The 24052-nt window shown below is 46.8% G+C and overlaps 1 protein-coding gene across 1 annotated transcript in view; it reads left to right on the forward strand.

The window, feature by feature from the left end:
* The window catches only part of LOC138451173 (uncharacterized), a 190044-nt gene that overhangs the window by 121762 nt on the left and 44230 nt on the right, over positions 1 to 24052 (forward strand). Inside the window, exons 18-19 of the mRNA XM_069604890.1 lie at positions 2646 to 3869; positions 16937 to 18163. Of these exons, the coding sequence (XP_069460991.1) occupies positions 2646 to 3869; positions 16937 to 18163 (2451 nt within the window). The remainder of the gene's footprint in view (positions 1 to 2645; positions 3870 to 16936; positions 18164 to 24052) is intronic.

Here is a 24052-nt window from a genome sequence, read left to right on the forward strand (position 1 = left end):
AGGTTTGCAAATGGGTATGTCTGCTGAGATGAGAGCATCCAAGATGTGTCTGGCTGAGTGAGTCAGACTGGAGCAAAGAAGGTTGAGGGAAAGAGACTCACAGGGGCTGCAGAAGACTCCAGAGGACGCATCAGGAGAGTCAAGGTGAATATTGAAGTCTCTGAGGAAGAGAAGCTTGGAGGTGGTGGCCAGGAGAGAAGAGGTGAGGTCAGACCACTCCGAAAGGAAGAGGGAGACCGGATCAGGGGTCCTGTAGATGGTGGCAAGAGTCTGTGGGAGGATTGGAGAGACACCAAGCCTGCAGATGAGGCATTTGAAGGTCTGAGTGGGTATGATAGTGGCAGTGACCCATTCAGGAAAGATCAGGGCCACTCCGCCCCCAGACCGGTTAGGCCTAGGCTTAAAGAGGATCTTGTAGCCCTCCGGGAAGAGTGTGTCAGAAACCCTGACAGAGCTGGCAGTGAACCATTTCTCGGTGAGAGTGAGGACGTCAAGGTCAAAGTCGTCAAGGAGGTGACAGATGTCAGAAGAGTGTTTAATGGTCTTCCGAGGAGGGGTACAGGAATGTGCAACGCCCCTCGGTGGTGGTGAAGGGGCCTGAGGGGTAGTAGCAGGAGGGATTGGTAAGAGAAGGGACAGGGTTGATGAGGGATGGAAAACTCCTATCAAGAAGTAGGAGGTTGGTATGAGAGCCCTGCGCCATGACAGTGCCATTCTGGTCGATTTGAATGGTGCCCCTAGACATTGGTACAACATTGCAGTGTAGAAAGACCATGCAAGCCAACATTGGCACATGAAAGCCAGCAATGGAAATAGGAAAAAAAGTGTTTCTGTTTCCACAAGGGACTGCCTGCAATTGGAAAAAAAGGGTTTGTTTTATTTCTATCATGGACACACTCCAGCAAAGATTGCGCGAAAAGTGGCAGTGAGCAGCACTGTAACCACCACAAGGGACCACAAGGAGAGGGGGAACATATGGGAAGTTTAATGGGGTTTTAACCACCAAAGAAATCACTCATGGGTCACCAGATATTTAAAGGGGTGATCTCAAAAATTCACAGATCACGTGTGGCTCATTGGAGAACCCCCATTCATATTTCTGGGCCGCAATTTCCAATTTTTATGGATTTATTTACATTGATGACAATGGAAATCCAAATGTGGTGGATATATTAATTTTAAAAGAACATTAAACAATAGCAAAAGTAGTGCTGTGGGTTTGCTCTCGTGCAGGCAGTGATGTCCATCGTTGCAGGCTCATTTATTTAAGCATGGACCGCATGACCTATCTGTGTAGAAACATAAGAATTGCTGCACATGTATCATGAGTACTGACCTCAGTGTAAACACGTTTCTATGACTAGTGTGAAAATCGTGTGTTTGAGAGCGTGAAAGTGGTTTTCATAGACTGCTATATAAAAGATTGCATATTTTTCGTGCACTTTTATTCGAAATCGACCAAATTCATATATATTAATGTACATGTGCTTGTGGGGCTAGGGAGGAGGGGGTGGAGTGTGGGACGCTAGAGGGTGGAGGTGTTGGTTTGGGGGGGATCGTGGGGGGGCACCCCATTCAAAGCAATGGTTGCATTCATAACGACCAAAAATGCAGAGAAAAAATGCAGACTTTTAGACAGTAGTCTATGCAAACACATGGAACCGTTTGAGAGACAGACACTCAAGGGTTCCTTTTGGATCCACATTGTATGAATGTGGTGCGTTTCGTTTGTGTGAATCTCAAAAAGATCCATTCAAAACGAAACTCCGAATGTACTTGGGAATCTAATGTGCGAGTGCCCTGTGTGTTTTATTTTCCTTTCTAACACATTGGTTTAAAAAATATATATTCAATGCTGTATAACAATGGCAATAGAACCTATTTAAAAAGTGCTTAGAAGAAGGATGAGTCTTGAATGAAGCACTAGATACAACCAAATCTGGTTATAAAAGTAAAGGCTGCCCACTGTATAAAGATGCTGTTTTGTGTAGTTCTCTGTGCTTGTTGGTTAAGGTTTGCTCAGCTTTGTTATTTTAGCTGAAACTATAAAGACGCGTGTCAGTTCTTGCACCCTGCCCCACTGCCGCCCATGCCTTTCATTTGCAATTAGCATCTCCCGCTCCTAAACGCTGGATTCGGAGCAACGCTTGACATGTTATGATGCACTTTGGACCTGATTCACAGAGCGTTTTCCTATGGGATTGCCCCATTATAAAATGCTTCTGTGAATCAGGCCCCTTATATGTAAAAGCATAGACTTCCCACTGAGCAAGACTTCTCGTGGTGGAATTGCAGGTTGTTTCGGTGACAAAAGCTTTCATTTTTCTAAAGACCTTTTAAGTGTCTTCTGTGCACATTTGTACTTAACAATTAATGTGTACTTAATGGTGGCTGCAATATAGTGTCCTAGGACTCAATTCTCGAATTAGGGATGAATGAGAGGAGGCAATGGATGGAGGGAAATGCTTCGGAAAGCAGTGGCTGTGTTGTTAACGTTGCGAAATGTCGTATTTACATGCCTCTTATACTCAGAAATGAAGAGAGAGTGTTTGACTTAGCAAGACAGATCTGGACAAATAACTGTTGGAATCGCATGTCTGAAACGTGCTCTAATTTGATGTGGTTTCTTGTTTTCATGTTTACAGGTGAACATCCAGCCAGTCCTGTGGGAACGGACTTTGTCATCCCCTGCACAATGTACATGAAAGAGAAGCAGCCAGTAACATTTCAGATCACAGTGTGTAGTTTCATTGACCAAACAAGCTGCAGTCTCACCTTTGATACAGCCAAATTCCGAAAAGATATCACAATGAAGAAGGGCGAATCGCAGACCATTTCATTTACTGTACCCGAAGAGATGCTGACAACAGGAGAACCAATCTCACCCATCAGAGTCAAGACAAATCACCCTGTATTACTTCAAGTTGTCTTCATTACAGGCAGCCGTGTAGAGACCCCTGACGTTGCTCCTTTAGGACAACTTGGCCGCAAATATTACATTGTGACACCCCCAGGGAGATCAGACAGTGACAACAAAGAATGTTACCTCGTTAACCTTGGAACGCCAAACAAGGTTGTTATCTCCGCAAGTGCACCTCTGGATTGCCAGGGAAAATCGTATCCAGCAGGTAGCACAATAACTCTCATCCTTAAACCATTTGAGGAGATGTTACTTACAAGCAAGGAGAACTTATCTGGAACCATGATTGAGTCAATTAATCCAATCTCTGTTTACAGCGGATATACCAGTCCTAAAACAGTCTCTCCACCATACCATGTGTCCACTCAACTCGTGCCTTCCTCTCGTTGGGGACAACGTTTCATGACGCCTTCGTTCGCATCACCAGGGAAAACCGACTTGTTGTTTGTTGTCGCTTCGAAACCCACTGAAATAGAGTACCAAGTGGGTGACCACAAGCAAAGGCAAACCTTGAAAACTGGGCAGGTTGCCCAGATTGGACTCCCATCATCCACCAATGTCTTGATCACAGCCAGTGAACCGGTCGGGCTGGTGTACTACTGCACAGGAGGGAAAACTGGTGACCAGCCACGTGAACCGTTCCTAATCAACATTCCTGACATGAGACAATATAGCCGCATTTATACAATAAATGCCAATCCCAACTTTGAGAAAAGGCTTCTCATTCTCACAGGAAAAACCGAAGGGATTCCCAAAATCACATTAGATCAACATCCTCTAAAAAATGTTAGATGGAATGAAATCCATGGAAGTGGCTTCTCGACGGCGATATATGACATTAGCAACATGCCTGGCAGCCACACATTAGAATCACCCAGCACTCCCCTTGGACTCCTCATAGTGGGTTTTCCCAAACAGAAGAAAACTGAGATTCCGGAACTACCCCCTGGTAGGAAGATTTGGTTTTCTATGCAACCTCGACATTTTTTTACATGCAATCTGTCTAGTATATAATCTTGATCATTTGGTATTCACATCTGTGAATAGAATTTTAAATTAGTCCAAATGATTACAAAATGACAGCGTGTGTGTGTCTGATTTAGGGATGTTTTACTTAGTGTGGCCCAAATATGTCAGGTGGACGCTCTAACCACCTGAATTCGCTTAGATTGAGGGCCATCCAACTTTCAAAATCTTTGAACAATGCAGCTTAAAACGCTGGCAGGTAGAAAGCATACAAGGGCCTCTTGGGGGATGGAAAGATGCCATTAACCCATACTGTCCAGTTTCTATCTATTTCTAATGTGGGGCCCTGTTCATGGTAGAAATAGAAGGAACACTTGCTCTGTGTTCTCCTGCTAGTAGGCAAGTCTCTGCTCAAACAAAAGGTATATGCAGCTCTGTTCACATGTTCACATTTATTTATTTATTGGGTATTTATAATGCGCCTATATAGAAAATGGTGCCTCAAGGCGCCTCAAGACAAAAAGGGGGTGGGGGAACAGGGGAGAAGAATAACAAAAACGGTCCTACTAGGCCTTGTTTCATTTGGATCGTGCAAGTGCAGTAAAAAGAAGGGCAGGGGAGCGGACCGGGATCAGTAGGGGTGCAGCCCCTCTAGGCTTGTACAGGGGTATGGAGCCTGGTAGGGCAAGCGGAGGAATAGGGTGGTCAGAGCAGACAGAGGAGAGGGGTAGACTGGGCGAGGAGGGCATGGTGCCCAGTGTGACTCACAGGGAACCAGATGGCCAGTCAAAATCAAAATGAGGCAGAGGGGTAACATAGCAGAGGAGGGGGATGTGTAAGGAAAAAGAGAAAAGGAGAGTCTTGAGAAGCTTCTGGAACCTGAGGTCCGGCTGAAGTCTGAGAGGGACTGGGAGACCATTCCAGGAGGATGCTTCTGCGGAATAGAGAGATCTACTCCACCCCCACGCTCTGTGTGGAAAAGCATCTGATCTGCTGGGAGTTTCGCTAGATGACCGAAGGGCTCTAGCAGCAGGGTATTTGGGGCAAGTGAGTTGGATGTAGTGGGGACCCAGGCCCAAGAAAGCATTGTGGATGAAGCGAAGGGACTTGAACTTGATCCTAGCAAAAACCGGCAGCCAGTGGAGAGATTTCAGGGCTGGAGAGATGCAGTCCCTGGGATTGAGGCAAAGGATTAGTCTTGCAGTCCTATTCTGAGTTGAAGGGGGTGTAGGGAGGATTTAGGCAGATTGAGGAAGATGCTGTTGCTGTAGTCCAGCCTAGAGAGGACCAGAGCTCTGGGGACAGTGAGTTTCTGGGGTAAGGTGAGGAAAAGGAGAATGCCTCTGAGGAGGTGCAGCTGAAAGTGGGCCTTCTTGGCAAGGTCTGCGATGTGAGGAGAGAAAACAGTTGACAATGACTCCAAGGTTTTTTGCATCACAAGAGGGTGAGGGGAGGGGACCCATGGAGGGCGGGCAGAGAGAAGGAGGGAATTAGGGAGATGGGGTCCCAATGAGAAGGATCTCCATTTTAATGGTATTAAGGTAGAGATCATTAGTAGCCCGCCCAGCCTGAATAGCAGCGATACAGTCAGGAATGGGAGAGGAAGAAGAGGAGGCACTGGAGGGAAGCTTGAAGGAGAGCTGCATGTCATTTGCATAACACTGGAAGTGAGGAGAGAATGCAGAGATCAAATGAGCCAGAGGGGCAAGGTAGATGTAGAAGAGCTATGGTGAGAGGATAGAGCCATGAGGGACGCTGCAGGTGGAGAGTGTGATAGGGGAGAGGAAAGGACCCAGTTGAACATGGGAGTGTCGGTCATAGAGGAAGGAGGTAAACCAGTTCAGCGCCAGGTCCGTGATGCCAAGCATATCACAGAGCCAATTTATACCGGTGGCATGATTTGATGTATCAAAGGCAGAGGAAAGATCATGAAGGATGAGAATGGAAGGAGTGTTGGAATCGAGATTTGAGAGCAAGTCTGTATGGGTGTTCAGGAGTACCGTTTCTGTGCCTCTGGTTGCTTTCAGGCCAGACTGGTGGTTGTGGAGACATCCAACAGATTCAGTGTAGTGGATCAGCTGAGAGATGACCAGTTTTTCCAGGAGTTTCCCCGGGAAGAGGGTAATGGGAATAGGGCTGTGGTTAGCCGGGCCGGAGGTGTCGTCAGAAGGCTTTTTGAGGAGAGGGTGCACAAGGGAGTGCTTGAAGGGTAGCAGAAGGAACCAGTGGCGAAGGAGTGATTGCAGAAATCAGCCAAGGCTGGAGCAAGGGGTGCAATGTGATTGCTGATATTTCTGGAGGAACAGGTGAGCACCTATTTGGAGGATACTTTCATAGAGAGCACTTGTCTAGAGTCCTCATCGGGTGCTATGGGTGATAAAGAGGTAAGAAGGAGGCCAGGAGAGAAGAGGGCCAGGGGCGGCTGAGAGTAGGTAAGGGAGAAGGGAGGGGTGTAGAGGAGAGTGAGGACAGGATGTCCTGAGTTTTGGTTGTGAAGTGAGAGGCAAATGAAGTGCAGAGGGTCAGTGATGGCAGAGGAGAAGTAGAGACTGCAGATGGACTGGCATATTCCTTGCAGATTTTGAACAGTTCAGCCAGGTTGTTAGTGGACCTAGAGAATCAAGCTTGGATTTAGGACTTCTTCTTCGAGCGGATGAAGAGGCGGTAGTGCCATTGCAGCAGGTGGCAGGCCAGTCTGTCAGAGGCAAAGCTCGAAGTCTGGCACTTCCGATAAGCAGCTCTGCACTTGCGTTTTAAAGAGGCTAGGTTGGGGTCATACCAGATGTTACGCTTGGTGGTCGGCTTCCTGTGGATCACCATGACAGGGGCAAGGATGTCAAGGGTGTTGGAGATGGAGAGGTGAAGGTTAACAAGGGCTGTGTCGGAGTGAGAGGCAGAGGTCCGAGTGGGAGAGGGAATGAAAGTGGCGGCAAAGGCCGCAAATGACACTCGGTTCATCTGTTGAATGTCGGAGAAGGAGACTGGCAGTGCGGCCAGACGCTTCACTGGGGGACCCAAGAAATTCAGGCGTGAGGACAGGAGAGCATGGTCAGACCAGGAGAAAGGAGTACTGAGAGGTTTGGAAATGGGTATGTCTGCTGAGATGAGAGCATCCAAGATGTGTCTGGCTGAGTGAGTCAGACTGGAGCAAAGAAGGTTGAGGGAAAGAGACTCACAGAGGCTGCAGAAGACTCCAGAGGACGCATCAGGAGAGTCAAGGTGAATATTGAAGTCTCTGAGGAAGAGAAGCTTGGAGGTGGTGGCCAGGAGAGAAGAGGTGAGGTCAGACCACTCCGAAAGGTAGAGGGAGACCGGATCAGGGGTCCTGTAGATGGTGGCAAGAGTCCGCGGGAGGATTGGAGAGACACCAAGCCTGCAGATGAGGCATTTGAAGGTCTGAGTGGGTATGATAGTGGCAGTGACCCATTCAGGAAAGATCAGGGCCACTCCGCCCCCAGACCGGTTAGGCCTAGGCTTAGATGGTGGCTGCAATATAGTGTCCTAGGACTCAATTCTCGAATTAGGGATGAATGAGAGGAGGCAACGGATGGATGGAAATGTTTCGGAAAGCAGTGGCTGTGTTGTTAATGTTGCGAAAATGTCGTATTTACATGCCTGTTATACTCAGAAATTAAGGAAGGGTTTTTGAACATCCAGCCAGTCCTGTGAGAAAGGACTTTGTCATCCCCTGGACAAAGTACATGAAAGAGAAGCAGCCATTAAGATCTGATATCACCATGAATAGTTACTTTGACAAAACAATCTGCATTCTCACTTTTGATACAGCCAATATCAAAAAAGAAATTGCAATGAAGAAGGGCGAATTCCAAACCATTTCATTTACTGTACCTGAAGAGATGCTGACAACAGGCAAACCAATCTCACCCATCAGAGTCAAATCAAATAACCCTATAATAGTTCAAGCTGCCTTCATGACAGGCAGCCGTGTAGAGACCCCTGACGTTGCTCCTTTAGAAAACCTGGCGGTCAGTATTACATTGTGACACCCCCAGGGAGATCAGACAGTGACAACAAAGAATGTTACCTCGTTAACCTTGGAACGCCAAACAAGGTTGTTATCTCCCCAAGTGCATCTGTTCATTGCCAGGATAAACCCTATCCAGCAGGCAGCACAATAACTCTCACTCTTAAACCATTTGGGGTGATCTTACTTACAAGCAAGGATAATTTATCTGTCACAAGGATTGAGTCAATGTATCCAATGTCTGTTTACAGCGGACATAGACGTCCTGAAACAGTCTCTCCACTATACCATGTGTCCACTCAGCTCGTGCCTGCCTCTCATTGGGATAGAAAGTTCATGATCCCTTCATTGGCATCGCCAGGGAAAACCAACATGCTTGTCGTCACTTCACAACCCATTGAACTAGATTACCAAGTGGTTGAACACGAGCAAAGGTAAACCTTGAAAACTGGGCAGGTTGCCCAGATTGGACTCCCGTCACCCACCAACATCTTCATCAAAGCCAAAAAAACAGTCGGGCTGGTGTACTACTGCACAGGAGGGAAAACTGGTGACCAGCCACGTGAACCATTCCTATCAACATTCCCGGCACAAGACAATGTAGCCCCATTTATACAATAAATGCCAATCCCAACTTTGAGAAAAGGCTTCTCATTCTCACAGGAAAAACCGCAGGTATTTCCAAAGTCATATTTGATCGACAATCTCTATCAAATCTTAAATGGAATGAAATCCCTGAAACTGACTTCTCGACAGCAATATATATTAGCAGCATGCCTGACAACCATACATTAGAATCATCTAGCAGTTTAGTTGAACTCATCATTTTGGGGTATCACAAACAGAAGAAAATGGAGATTCTGGAACTACCCACTGGTAGGAAGATTATTTTTTTTATGCAACCTTTATATTATTGTATGCAGGGTCTTTCCAGTAAATAACATTGATCGTTTGGTATTGACAGTTTTTCACATGATTTTAATCAGTTATTAAACCTACATTATCAGACAGTGTTGTAACAGTATACCATTAAAAGGGGGGTGGTTCATATCAATCATACCACAGGTCAGCAGAGTATCTGAGGCCCATCCAAACCCTTCCCCCCGGCAATAATGGAGAACTCAGCCATTTGGCAAATAAACCATATTTATCCCCCAAAAGAAAGGGGTCATACAGGAAACAACAAAATCTCTGGCAAGCAAAGAACCTGAACCTGTATCACCTGGTTTTATTTCTTAGTGACATAACAGCCTCCAATCAATCCCAAAAACATAAGGGCCATGTCCATTGGGTAACTCAAGTGATCCCACCTATGAAAATTTCCTATATGAGTTATTCCAGTGGTCTTCCCATGTCAGGTGGGTTTGCCTGAGACTTCCCCAAAAAACTATGTATTACTTTATTTCAGGGTCGCAGCATGACCATTGGCCCCTGCAACTTCACACACCACCCCCGGGTTGGAGCATCTGGATTGGCTTGAGCGGGTCTCCCCAGGCCTGGGACCCTGTTCTGTTCACAATGCTCATGTACCTTTTCCAGGTAATGGGAAAGACTGTGTGTCCCCATTGTTACCACTGATATCCCCACTTGGCCTGGGAGAGTACCTGTAGGTTGCAAAATTCTGTGGACAACGCATGTATCAGTCGTGTCTGCTACACTGGGACAAGCTCCTCCTCCCACTATGAGTATAAGGCCATTGATCGACTCGGCTGGGTCACGTGGGCAAGGACCACGAGACTGATCCTTTCCGTCTGCAATTATTGAGGATTTTGTTCTGTATTTTGCTGGTGGCTCACTGTCTTGGATATTAGGATTTTTCCACCTGCCCTTGTCCTTGGATGCAAACACTGGCTCTGTGCTTCACGCTGCAGAGTCTGCATCTCTTCTTCCATATTTTGATGATTATGGCTTCATACAAATTCACTACATTCCGTGGTTTCCCTATATATTCTAGTAATTCCTTTTTAGAGATTAGTATTGATAAAGCCCTTATAGGTTTCTTATGTGTCCCTCTAGCCCCTTATGGTTAGTTGCGATGAAGCGACTGCAAGCTCACTCCATGTATGCTTTACTGTCTTGCATTTCTGCATTTGGCTAGTGAAAAGGAAAAGATTTTGACAGTATGCATATGTGTCTGTCCTCTATCTACAGAACGTTGTAAGCATGTTCTTCCTGTGTGTGTGTGTTTCTGAGTAACTTTGTGCAGGCATGCAAATTCACTTTGGGACTAATGTTGCTATGTCGTGTGGTCGCTAGTGATGTCAACATGGCTGGTTGTTATTATCTGTTGACCTGATCCAGTGATGAGGCACTTGTCTCTGCAAAGGCATCAGCTGGTTAGGGTTTGAATGGTTGCCTAAAAGAATATCTGTTCCCATACATGGCCTCTCTCGTTTCTCATCCTTTGGGCTGACATGCGCATAGGGAATGTGAGGGCCATTCCGGGCACTCTCTCTTAATTCCCCCCTCTTTTCAACATGTAGACCACTCCTCTAAACCTATTCACCTTTACCTTGCCAGCCAAATCTTTGTTACTCCTACTAAGTGTCCATCCAATTTTGCATGGTCATCCAAACTCCATGTTACGTAAGAGCAATCTCTTTCAGGGATACATCACACCCATTTTCCCCCATATTCTTTTTGGTTGTTGTCCTCGAACACTACTCAGGACCGGTACAATGGACACCCCATTATTTGTGTCCTTAAGGTATCTCAAGCTGGTATTATTTTGTCCTCCCCAGAAGTTGTTTCTACTAGTATTTCTTTCCTACAGTTTTCTCTGTCATCTTTCGGCATTGTGTATTGTATATTCTGATCACACATAGTGTCAGAAGCACTATACCTATGCTGCCAGCAACACCTTCAGTCCATTGGCCATCCGTGTAGGTCGCCATTAGAAGATGTATGATAGCCAACCATCATCTTTCTCTGCACCTTTCGCTACTTTCTCCATTTTGGTGTGATAACTTGGTAACTGCCCCAGTGAGTGTTCCATTGGATTCGTCATTTTCTGAGCTGAACGTGCAGCAAGAAGATCCGATCTCGGTGCACACTCCTACTTCCATTGCTGTGTGGAGATCCAGAACATATCTATTCTGGAGGCCATTAACTGTACTGCTCAGAGCTCTTCTTTTATGGCGTTGAAGCTGTTGAAGGTCGAGTTTCTGGTTTGCATCAGCTCCCATCTCTCTGGAGGCATTTTGCATTTGTGTATGTCTGAACTGCTGGAACAATGGATGCAAAGAACATTTCTGTCCTGCAGAACAATCGATGCTCGGGTGGTATGTCTTCTAGAGAGTCTTCCATTGCTGACAATATGTAGTTTCCTTTCAACAGACCTCCCCTTTCTTCTGGTAGAGTCTATGCTAGGGAATTTGTCTATCTTGATGTCCTTCTGTGGTACTACTAATGCTGGTGTGTTAATGTGTACCAGTGAGCATACTCCTCCCAAGTTGGGTGGTAGTTTCTTGTATGTCTTGGATCCGCAAGCCCAATAGGGATCCGTTAGTACTGCTGTTCCAACTTTCATGCCTGGAGGCTTCACTATTTGCTTGCATTCCTTGTTTTCTCCAACTTTTACTGCTCCGCCATTCTGGAAACACAATGCCGCTCCTTTCATTGGTACTATGGGCATGGGCCGAGCCTCATTGCCTACCCAAGTTAGTAGCTTTGCACTTGTTTCCCATTCTTTTAGGCATTTGTCATTCTCTTCTTGCACTCTACAAACTGGAACTGTTAAGAGTGTATGTTTTCTGCTCCCTACCACTCCTTCTTTCCATCCTTTGGTTGTTCATACTTGGCCATATACAAGCATTTCTTGTCTTTTCCAGCATCCTGGTTCTCCTCCTATTTCTACTGGTCCTTTCTTGGAGGAAGGTACTTCATTAAATGTTATTGATTTTGTCTCTCCTTTCTGCAGGCTGTCAGTGATATATTGTATAGCTTGGTTCTTTTTCCAATAACTGTTCATCATGTCTAGTGTTTTTATATAGCTATCCCCATAGGGAAAAGATTTCCTGGACATCCATCTCAAGGTTGCAGTTTTCCCTTGGAATCTTCCTCGGGTGGTACACATTGATAGGTACATAAGGCAATGTGCTCTTGTTGCTGGTATTTTAGTTGCCACAAATGTTCTGGAGGCACAGATGGCATAGGGAATGAGAGAGTAGACATAGCAGCTCTCTCCAGTGGTCTGTTTACCTACTTTAGTCATGTGCTTGTGCTGTGCCACATGTTATTGGATACCTGAGCAGTATCGGTAAGACAGGAATTAACCCCTCCTACATCTACATCAACACTGCGTCAACGTCTGTTTACTCGTTTGGCAGTGCTTACCTCCCGACCTGACATGGTAGCCACACCTGCCAGAATTGGGGTTATGTTAGTAGGGGTCAAAGCTTTGCTTTCTACAACGAAAGACATTCACCAAAAAATGAGGGCAAAGATGCCAAGCAAAAAGGACACAAGTCAACATTATCACACTTGTATGAAAGGAAACCAGCACTGGCATATAGTGTTGTGACGGACCTCATGATATTCTTTGGGTCCTGGAAGCATGACTGATGGACGAGCGCTGGCATATATTATTGTGACTGACAGTCCTTTTAATATTCTTTAGCTATTAATACCAAGACATTGGGCCAGGGCCAGTGCTGGCAAATATTGTTGAGTCATGCCTAAGGTTTCTGGGCACAAAGAATATGAAAATACATTTTGCACAGCCAGTGCTGTTACATAGCGTGTCAGTGCCTTATGGGTCTCTTTGGGTGTATATCGCATACACATATGTTACAAAAAGCTTCTGCGTTCTTTAGGCAACTTGGGTCGGACTGAAAATGTATTTAGCATGCCACTGTACAGAATTGACTGTAAATTCTACAGCATTTCTGCCAAAGTTTCAGAAGTTTGCACAGTAAAATACAACATTCGAATCCATTATTGTAATCCTTTCTAGGAGGAAATCGCCAATGCCCTGAGATAGTTTGGGCTTGCTCGAGGCGGCCGCTTGTGCTAATTTGGGAAAACCCTTTGCGCTGCACCCATTTAAAAATTCACCAGTTACCACTGCTGTAGAGTGCGTGCGTGTGTGGGTGTGCGTGTGTCTGTGTATGAGAGAAGTATGCAGTTCTACTGCCAATGCTGGTCCTGTTCTCTGTGAGGGAAGCTTGTAAAGCTGCTTCACAAGCTATTCCAGCTGAATGAGAATGCAACTAGCATTGTTGTGGCCCATGTTGCTCCTGTCACAGTGCTGCTTCTGTGCTGCATCTGTCTGGGCCCGGGGGAACTTTACAAAATTGCTGGCCATTCTATGCCTATTCTGTCTTTAAGGGGAACTTTTCAGTGCTGCTGCCCATACTGTAGGCCATATGTGTGAGTGGGGTGTGGAGGGTCGTCTGTGCGACATATTCATTGTTTCTAATTCTGTTTCATATGGTCATTTTTCGTCTTGAATTACCACCCTGTGGGTGGGGCAAACCCAGCACGAGGCTAGGAATGCAGGCTAAAACTGCCAATCTAGCCCGTGTTTTAAGCCACCTGTTGGCCGGTTCCCCGGCTCCCCATCTTTCCCCCACTGTCTTCCCACTTATTAAAAAAATCCCCTTCCCACTTACCTCATTGCTGCTCGTTGAATGCCGCCACTACAGCGGCTGCTTCCGCTCTGCTCTGTGCGGGTGCCATGGAAATGGAAGAGGGGCTTTGTACGAAGCCCCGCCTTCCCAATCCAGTGTAGCCATCTTGCAACAGTATTTTCTTTCCATGAACGGTACGCCACAATACGACCTGTTCACGGAAAGCAAATACTTCAAATTAGCCCCTTACCAACCACTGTAATGGGTGCTAATACTGTTAAGTACCCGTTCTATTGGCTACACAGGGGGGGGGGTAACACCACAGTGCCTTTAATTTGGGACTCCGGCCGTTACCTGTGGTATAATCCCTGGAACGGGTACTTAACAAGATATAAGAGAGTGGGATTTAACTTTATAGTTATGGAAAGTGCAGCTTGTTGGTTTGTTTTTGTAAACATCAAAAAGCAGGATTTTGGAGAGGTTGTGCTTTTGCTAGAGTAACTGACTCATGTTCATGTCTGATAGCTTGCTAGATCAAAGCTAGTAGAAGGAAAGGTGAGGTAGCCTAATGAACGTATCAGCTTTGCTATGGCTAGTGTTTTCTGTTTATTTAAAAAAAAAAAACAAGAAATGTCATAACACGAGAGTTTAAAGCATTAGCGGTAACGAGAACGGTGGAGGTCATTGAGGCAGCATGTGAGGGCTACTGCATGTTTGTGGTAGGAATGGCTGACTTGCTGTGTCGCGTGCACAGATAAGTGTTGGTAACATGACTGTGCCCGGAAAGGTGGGGCAGGAAAATAGCACTGCAACTCTGGCTATCAAGCAACATTCCGACCTTAGGGCCTGCCTCTGCAAGAGCTGGCAGCAGCACTGTGGCAGGTTGAGCAAGCCATACCCCTGTCAGAGAGGCTGCCTCCAGTCAGATGGCGATGCATGGTGCCATGTGCGCGCCATTCAGCAAAGACACACAAAGATATTTTGTGCTTGAAAGACCTCCGGACAAACAGACCCCTCTCAGCATAGTGTGCAACACAAGATTGAATGTTGAGTCAAATAAAAACATTTCCACCCAGTGTCCCTGAAATTCAAATACGCGTAAAATACATGAATGTCGACACCCGCCACCTGCTTCCTTGCAGAAAGTTCAGGTGCAGGAGAAGCATTTGAGAACACTGGAAACATTCAGTCAAGCACATGAAGCTGTCTAGCCTTGCCTGGGAAGCAAAGTCAGCAGTCTGATTCTAAGTAGAGATAATCAAAGTCTGCTTGCTCTAACCGGGTCACAAATGGGCCTTTAACTCTTTTGGTGACAATAGAACCTACCTTTAAAACGAGATGCTTCTGGAGAAGCCACGCATATATATATATACACGTGCATTTCATTGTGTGGGCTATTCTATAGTTGCACAACTGAATGTTTCTCTTAGAAACTAAGATGCTTAAAAACAAATGTGCAGTTAAGCAACTTCACAATAGCAAATGGCCCTAATCACCCCAAAAAGCAAACAAACAAATGTATGAAATAAGCTATAAATGAAGCCCTGATCCAAGGCATACCCTATGCCAGATACAATGGGAATTCAGCCCCACGCAAATAGGAAGCAGCAGTTCTAAATGACCAGAATTGGAAAAAGAGTGGATTTAAGTGGATCATAGAGAAGGTGTATAATTTGCCTTCCCTGGGAAAATGAAACCAGCAGTAAACTGCTATCCATTGCAAATAGCTTCCTGTACTATACATGTGACATGAAAATATGCATACACCACTGAGGAGCAGCAAGGACTGTTTATTTGAAACTCATTCTGTTTTGAAAATATAAAATCAAATGTAAGTGAAGAAATAGTCGTAAAACGTCCTTAGTACTCCTTCCAATTGCAGAGACAATTATTAGTGCCAGGCTACTTGGTGGCTACCGAAGAGCCCTGATAATGTAAAAAAAATGCAAGGTCATTGACAGCTACTGAATATTCTTTGTGGAGGGGAGTATTAATCAATCTGAATTGAGTGTAGCAAGGGAGCCCTTTATAAAGTATGGGGGTTGGAGAGAATCACCTAAATGAAACCTGAAATAATTGGTTGAAATGATGCATTTTCCAGCACAATGTTGGAGATAAATGGAAGAAAACGCCATATATATTTGCAATTTGTTCCTGTTTCTAAAGTAACAAATACAGAAAATCCAACAGATACCAGGTCACCAAAAGCACACAGGAGCATTTTACAACACTTCCTGATGCAAGTGTCCACAATACATGGCAGCATTGTGATTGTAAACCACTTTCATGAAGCTGTGCCCAAAATGTTTGTCATAATGCAATGAGTAAATCACTTTGATGATGGCCCAATATTTATGCCAGGTTTGCCAATGTTAATTATTTTCATGAAGCTGTATCCACAATATATGCCAGCCCTGTCACTGTACGTCATGTTCATGATGCTGCTCCCACAATATGTGCCAGCAGCTATTCTTTAAATCACTTGGATGTTGCACCCAAGATATAGGTCAGCATTGCAATGTGTGTTTCACATTTTGATGCTGTACACCCATTATATGCAATAATTCCCACTATTAGTCACGTTGATGATATTGCACACACAATATATGCCAACATTTTCAGTCTAAATCCATTTCATGAAGCGGTGCCCAAATTAAATGCCAGCAATACCACTGTAAAGCACTTTCCTAATATTGCTTCCACAATAAATACCAAAATTTATTCTGTAAATCATGTTGTGGTTGTTCCCCTAATGTTTTCCAAAATTGCCAGTCTAAGTAAAATTCATGAAGACGTGCCCTAAATATCTGCCAGCAATGCCATAGAATATCTCTTTCATGATGCTGTGCCCACAATGTATGCCAGCCTTTCCACTGGTAGTTATTTGATATCACACTTCTTATAATTGGTGGTGTCACCAATGTAAATAACATTCATATTTCAGGACATCAACTCATGCAAATATTCATGCATTTGCATCACACTTCCACGCACAAATACAAACAGTCCCACTCACATTCACACAAGCGTAAATACACATACATATAGACATGGGTGGGTTTGCACTCATTCAAACTTTTAAGCCCACACATGCAGCCAAACACGTTGTTTTGCTTTTTGTTAAACTTATGATTTCACGCTGCTGCTTCTTCTTCTACTGTCCATGTGAGAATAAGCAGCGCTCTATAAGGGACGCATGTGGTGCGCAGTCAGAATCCCAGCTAGTTGCCACTCAGTCATGCACAATTTAATTTTTATGTCTGTCCTCAACCCACAAAAGCCCAGCGGGAGGTAGGTGGGGCACACGTGCATGGAGTAGGTGCAAAGGTGGGGGTGTACCCCCACCTGGTATTGCCTCTTCCTCTGCCACTGATACAGTCCTCATGAAGCTGCTCTGGGTATCTGTTGAAACTAGATAAATGACCCATCATTAGCCTTTTATAACATAAAAACGTTCAATAACAATATCAACTTTCTTTGTTCTTATGTTTTTAGGTGAAAAGCCATCAGCCCCCACAGGAAAGGAGTTTTTTATCCCAAGCCCAATATTCCAAAACAAGAAGGGGTCAGTGAGGTGGGAATTGCAAATTACTGCAAGTGAAGACTTCACCCAGGTCACTATAGTGAATGGGCTAACCCATTTTAACAGAAAAGTGCCGATGAGTAAGTGGCAGACAGCGACCATTACACTCACTATTCCAGCAGAGATGTTAAAGGAGAGTACAAAATCCTCTGCTGTCATTATTAGCGCTGATAAACCAATCACAGTTACAAGTGGAATCTTCTTCGGGGATGTTGCAGAAACGTCCACAGCTTCACCCTTCGAATCACTGGGACTGGAATATAGCGTGGTTACACCACCTGGCAAATCAGATGATGATCTCAAAGAAATATCCCTTACTAATTACCAACATCCAAACAAAGCTATCATTAATCTGAAGGCTCCTGTGAAATTCCAGGGGCAGGACTACCCAGCAGGCAGCACAATGACCATCAACCTTGATCCTTATCAGTGTGTCACTTTGCAGAGCAAGGAAGACTTGTCTGGTACCACAGTTGCATCAACAACGCCTCTTGGAGTATCAAGTGGATACAGCAGTTCTGGGAAAAGCACATCCTACTACCATATCTCTACACAGCTTCCTCCCAGCTCTCGCTGGGGAACACATTATTTTGTTTCATCTTTAGCCACACCAGGAAATACCGACCTTGTGTATATTGTTCCTTCCCAAAGCACTCAAGTTGATTATCAAGTGGGAGACCGGAAGCAAAGCCAAACCCTAAAACCCGGACAAGTCGTGCAAATTGGACTCCCTGCATCCACTGCGGTCAGCATCAAAACTAATGTTCCTGTCCTAGTGATGTACTACAGCACAGGGGGAAAGATAGCTGACCAGCCATGTCAGCCTTTCATGACCTATGTCCCCGACATCTCACAATTTGCCACAAACTATAAAGTTATTGCTAATCCCAACTACTATAAGAATCTTGCAATTCTCACAGCAAAGACCACAGCGGTGACTCAAATTACCCTGGATGGACAACATATTTCAGATATTGATTGGAAACCTATACCTGGAACTGAATATTCTTATGCCCAATATGATATGGGCACTAAACCAGGGAGCCACAGTTTCAAACTAGTCGGCAGTCCATTTGGATTAATGCTCGTCGGCTACGCCAAACAGAGCACCACTGAGAATCCACAAGCACCCACTGCCGGTAAGTTACTTTGTGTATGCAATGTCTTGTTTTTGTCAGCTGGCTTACACTTTCCAGTAGCCACCACTTGGTGTTGACACCTGCACCTACCGATTAGCATTTCAGACTGTCACTTAGGCCCGAAATCTGAATTAATATTCTTAAAAGCTTTCATGTAATAATATATTATTCTGATTTAATAACATTAAGAATAAGGAGGAATTGTCCACTCTTCGTAACTGTTCAAATGCACTCTTTTTTCCTTCTATTTTTACCACAGTCTTTTTTTGCCTCTAAACTGATACATAGATAGTCTCACTGCTACTTCAAGAGCAGTGGCAGCTCAGGGTCATACAAGGCCCACATGTTTGTTCAGAGAAAGGAAATGTAATATGATGAATTAGGAAAGGGTGAAGATATTGTGGTCGCGATACCACAGCCCAACTCACTGAGCCCAAATATGTTTGCATTGGGAGTGGGGTGATTGAACGTATGATATGATAAGTCATTTATAACGCGCCTGTCCACAAAAAAGGCAGTCACCGGGTAGTGCAGATGTTTCGTGGGCTAATCCAGCATTTTGAAGGGAACGCTGTGATGAGAGCGACATGGGGAAAACCTGGGCCCAAAATGTTATGTTAAATGGGGCGGAGCTGGAGCAAAAAAGCCTCATGAAAATATGTGTTACTGTACCATTTCTGACCTAGCTAAACATAAACCTCATGATAGTGTTTGCGTGAAATGAGCAGGAAAGGGGAGAATTCTGGCAAGCTCCATTTTGCTTCAACAGTCTTCATGATATCCTTCCGGCACTAGCTGCTTGACAGGAGTAAGCATGGCTTGTATATCGTCCTGGAAGGATAGCTCAGGGGCAAGGTGCACGCCTTGGAAGCAAGATGACATGAGCAGCATAGGCCCCATCCCCAAGTATGTGATTGCAAACCTCTGGGTATTAAGCTCGTTATAAATAACCAATCGTATCAATCATATCATATGTTATTGTGATAGGCCTCATGACATACTTTAGGCACAGCCAGCATGAAAAAAGGAGACCGGCACTGACATATAGGCCCTCATTACAACCCAGGCGGTAAGTATCCAACATTACTGGCATGGTGTAATTAGCGTTAATGCCTTGGTCCGATGCCGAAAAGTGCGGCACATTACGACCCATCGTGCACGAGCATTACGCCATGCCGGTAATGTAAACTACGCCATGGCGTAAATGACCCCAAAACGGCCCTTACCGGCATCGTACGCCGCGCAAGGTGCACTACCGCCACCCATCATTGCGGTGACCGTAATTAGCGGTCACCGTAATTAGCGGTCAACGTAAATAAGCGGAACCGAAAGTAGCGTCATCGCGGCGGAACGGGAAAGAGCACGGCGGCCATCTTTGAAAACACAATCCATTGCCATCCTACCCAACCACACCACATTTGACCCACAGACCTTGTAAAACCCATCACCCACCCATTTCCCCACCTAAACATGCCCAAAGTTCTGAAGAAAGCCTGCGATCGGCAGCGGCAGGACCGCTTCAGTCAGGAAGAACTAACGATGTTGGCAGAAACGCTGCAGGAAAAGGCAGACATCGTCTTCTCCCCAGAAATGACAAGAGCAGCCATAGCCCGCAAAAAGGAAATATGGGAACTTGTGGCATAACGGGTCAGTGCCGTAGGTACCTCCCCACGCACCTCCAAACAGTGCCGCAAAAGGTGGGATGACCTCCGGCTCCGAGTAAGGAGCATACTGTCAGCCAATTGAAACATGGCCCTGGCAACTGGCGGGGGAGCAGATTCCCCAATCAAGATGCAGCCATGGGAGGAGATTTGTGCCTCGCCGATTGGCGTAGAGTGCATTTAGGGCGTTGGTGGAATGGAGAGAGGAGCCCTGACATCAGGAGACACAGGTAGGTGCCTCCAATTCAGCCATGCAAAACACCCTGAATTACACTTACATGGGAATCACAATGTCGCCCCATATGGGAAACACAACACATCAGCAGGAGACCCACACCCTGCACACATGCAGCACGCACACTCCACAGCAGACACACACATTTCTGCATGCTCAACCCACCCAAAAGGGAGACAACCTGTATGTCACAGCCTACAAAGTCCGCCATCTATCCTTCAAAACCATGGCAATCTTCATGCCTGCTCAATGTTCGCTGACCCATCAATAAACATTCCCTCCTCTGCTCCACCACAGGCTCACAATCGGACACCGGCAGGGACGAGAGTGGCATCACCCCAGCCAAGAAGCCCAGGACAGAGGGAAGAGCACAACAACCCACCACCTCTGCTGGACCCATGCCCAAACCATAGAAGGCCACAATCCCTGTCGAAAGACAGCCCAGGGCAGCAATGACCCCTGACGAAAGTGCCATGATAGCACCCACGGGAGACACACAACAACTGCTGCCCACTGAGGGCAATGTGTCTGCGGGGAGCAGTACCATTGGGGAGACTGCTGCCGTCGTTGCATGCTCCGACAGCGACGTGGGGAATATGGAGGATGACACTGAAGGTTCCCCCAACGCCCACCTTCACTCCCCAACCTGTCCCCATGTAGCCCGCACGGAGACGACACACAGGGGCTAGCCCTTGGAGAGACATGGCCAGCCAATCCCAGCACAGTGGGAGTCGGGGAGGAGGGGGAGTAGTCCAATTGGGCCGCCAATTGCAACCTCCATTGCCCCTGATTTCCAGCAATCGCTGGACAAAATATCAACGAGGCAACAACAATTGTCCTCACTACTGACACAGCATGTTGCTGATTGTGGAGGCGCAAGTGCAGGCATGGAGAGATGTACTGAGAACATCAAGGCAGCCATCCAATCAGCAAGCAAGGACATTTGTGCAGAACTAGCCGCGGTGCGGAACATGATAAGTGAACTCATACAGACAATCATGGACACACGGCGTAGCGAGCAGGCCTGTACCTCCTCCGCAGCAAGTTCTGCACCAGCCAGCCCAGTCCACAGGTCATCCAGGAACCTGAGGAGCACAGGCAGGGGGGCCCCAGGTGCCGGGAGAGGGGGCTGCCAATAGTGGCCCTCCAGTGCACCAATGGAACATTACCCAGCCCTTCACCACGGTCACCGTCACACCTTTGCAGGGAGTTCAGGGGGGAGGGGGAGGGGGAATTGGGTGTGTTGGGGAGTTCAGGGAGGAGGGGGAGGGAGGATAGGGTGTGTTGGGGAATTCAGGGGGGAGGGGGAGTGGGGATAGGGTGTGTTGGGGAGTTCAGGGGGGAGGGGGAAGGGGGATAGGGTGTTTCTGACCTATGCACATTGATAATAAACTTTTTTGATTTGCACAAATCAAATGTGTGGACATTGCTCATTGCGTATGTGTGCTTTATTGGTGTACAGTCCACAGTGTGCATGTCCCAGACACACACAGTGCCCCAAGTGCCGTCTCCATGTTACACACACCAGCCGTGTGTGCTAGAAGCATTGGTCAATGATATTCTGACACATTTCACAGCCCTCCTGTGCATCGCTGCCTCCTTGAGGTGCTGCCCCATCCCCACCCTCATCATCCTCATCGTCAGGTGGTTACAGTTCTGCATCAGGGGGCAGTGGAACATTCCGTCTGACACACATACTGTGTAGCATCACACATGCCATGACAATCTTTGCAACCTTCTCATGGCAGTACAGGAGTGCCCCGCCAGACCTGCTGAGGCAGCGAAACCGTGCCTTCAGTAGGCCAAATGCCTGCTCAATCACCACACGGGTACGTGCATGGGCACGGTTGAAGTCCGCCTCATGCTGGTTCTGTGGGTTCCGGACTGGTGTAAGGAGCCACCTCTTCAGGGGATAGCCAGCATCACCTGTATGTAGGAAACAATGTATGTGTCAGTCATTACATCTAATTCCCAACATGACGTGCCAACATGCACATTGAACTGTTACTTTGGACCACTTTCAGTTGCGCTGATGGATTCACGCTATGCAAACGGTATATGTCCATGGCTCTCATGGACAGTTTTGCATGCCAACAAACCATGTATGCAGGGTGGTCGAGTGACTTGTGAGTGCCCATCCACTGTGTCCGTCCATGCCGTATGTTCAGGTGACCTGGCACGTGTCCTGTGATGTCAATGCTCACATGATTGCTACATTGCTGTCTGCATCATTATGACCCCAGTGAACTATCCGGATATTGATAGGGACATTTAGTGGGCCTTGCTGTCTGTGCTGTGGCGTTGTGGTGTTTCTGTCCGTCATGTTCCTCCTTTGTGCGCTGTCATGTGGGACACGCCTTTCAGTAGATGGTGTATAGTGACATGCATGTAGGTGCATTTCGTTGGAGTCAATGGTCCAAATTGGTACAATGCACTTGCAGATGGTTGTGTCATGGTTGGAACACACCTTCTTTGACATGGTGGGGCTGCTTCGGTCAGGCATAATGTCTACAGGTGTGAGATTACGTTAGTGCTGCTTTAGGGTATGATCGTCTCTGCTAGTCACAGCCAGGTGGAGTATGCATCATCCCCCCCCCCCTTTCTGCCAGGTGGAGTATGAATCACCCCCCCCTTTCTGCCAGGTGGAGTAATCATCATCCCCCCCTCTCTGCCAGGTGGAGTATGCATCATTCCCCCCCTTTCTGCCAGGTGGAGTATGCATCATTCCCCCCCTTTCTGCCAGGTGGAGTATGCATCACCCCCCCCCCCTCTCTGCCAGGTGGAGTATGTATCATTCCCCCCACCCCCTTTCTGCCAGGTGGAGTATGCATCATTCCCCCCTTTCTGCCAGGTGGAGTATGCATCATTCCCCCCCCCTCTCTGCCAGGTGGAGTATGCATCATCCCCCCCTTTCTGCCAGGTGGAGTATGCATCACCCCCCCCCCCTTCTGCCATACCAAGGTCATGACGTGAGACTCACCGAGTAGCCAGGATCTTGGGCCTGCATGTCACTCCATGTAGCGTGGTGTTGTGGAGTTCCTCAGGACCATTGAATCATGGGTTGATCCGGGGAATCGGGCACAACAATGTGTGAGGATCCTGTTGGAGTCACAGACCATCTGCACGTTGATTGAGTGAAATTGTTTACGGTTGCGGTACGGTACCTCCATGGCATGTGGGACCACCAATTCCACATGGGTGCAGTCGATGGCACCAATGAAACCAGGTATGCCAGCTAGTGCATGGAAACCCACTTTGGTGTTTGCAATCTCCTGGGCAGACCGTGGTAATGAGATGTGGTCGTCTGTGTGCTTGAGGAGGGCATCGAGCACTTGGATCAGTGTACGTGAGAATAATGGTTGTGAAATACCATGCAAGTGCCCCACTGTGTGCTGGTAGGTGCCTGGGGCCAGGCCAGGAAATGGAGTACAGACACTACCTTCAGTAGGGGTGGGATGGCAGTTGGTGTTTCTATCTTGCTGACAATGTCGTTGTGCGTCATGTCCACGATGGCGGAGATGGTGTCCCGGTCCAAACGGTACAGGGTGTGGATCTGCTCAGCAGTGAGGTTGAATGGACTGGCTCTGATGCGTGGGATTGTGGGCTGCCTGCGTGGTGGTACTGGCTGTGCTGGTTGGCCTTGCTGGGCCTGCCTTGCCCTCCTTCTCCTCCTGCGTTTTCTCTGTGCAGCCTGTTGTTGTTGTTGTTGTTGTTGTTGTTGTAGCACTTGCATTGCTATCAGGTCCTCCAGCCCCAACATTGCTAGTCCTATTGGTATCATTGTGGAGTGTGACTGGGTCTGCGAAGAGGTTGGGTGTGCTATTTTTGTACTTCCTGGGTCTGTATTGCCTCCACCTGTGCTGAATCTGTGCATCTGTGGCAGCTGGATTCACTGCACAAGGCCCTTTACGGTTGGTTCGCGATGGCGTAATTACCGGCATGGCGGTAAGGTACTTAACGGGCTGGGTGATGGGGTTAGGTGCATGTCCGCTT

The sequence above is a fragment of the Ambystoma mexicanum genome, chromosome 1p, assembly GCF_040938575.1.
Source record: "Ambystoma mexicanum isolate Mex_15411 chromosome 1p, UKY_AmexF1_1, whole genome shotgun sequence".
NCBI lineage: Eukaryota > Metazoa > Chordata > Amphibia > Caudata > Ambystomatidae > Ambystoma > Ambystoma mexicanum.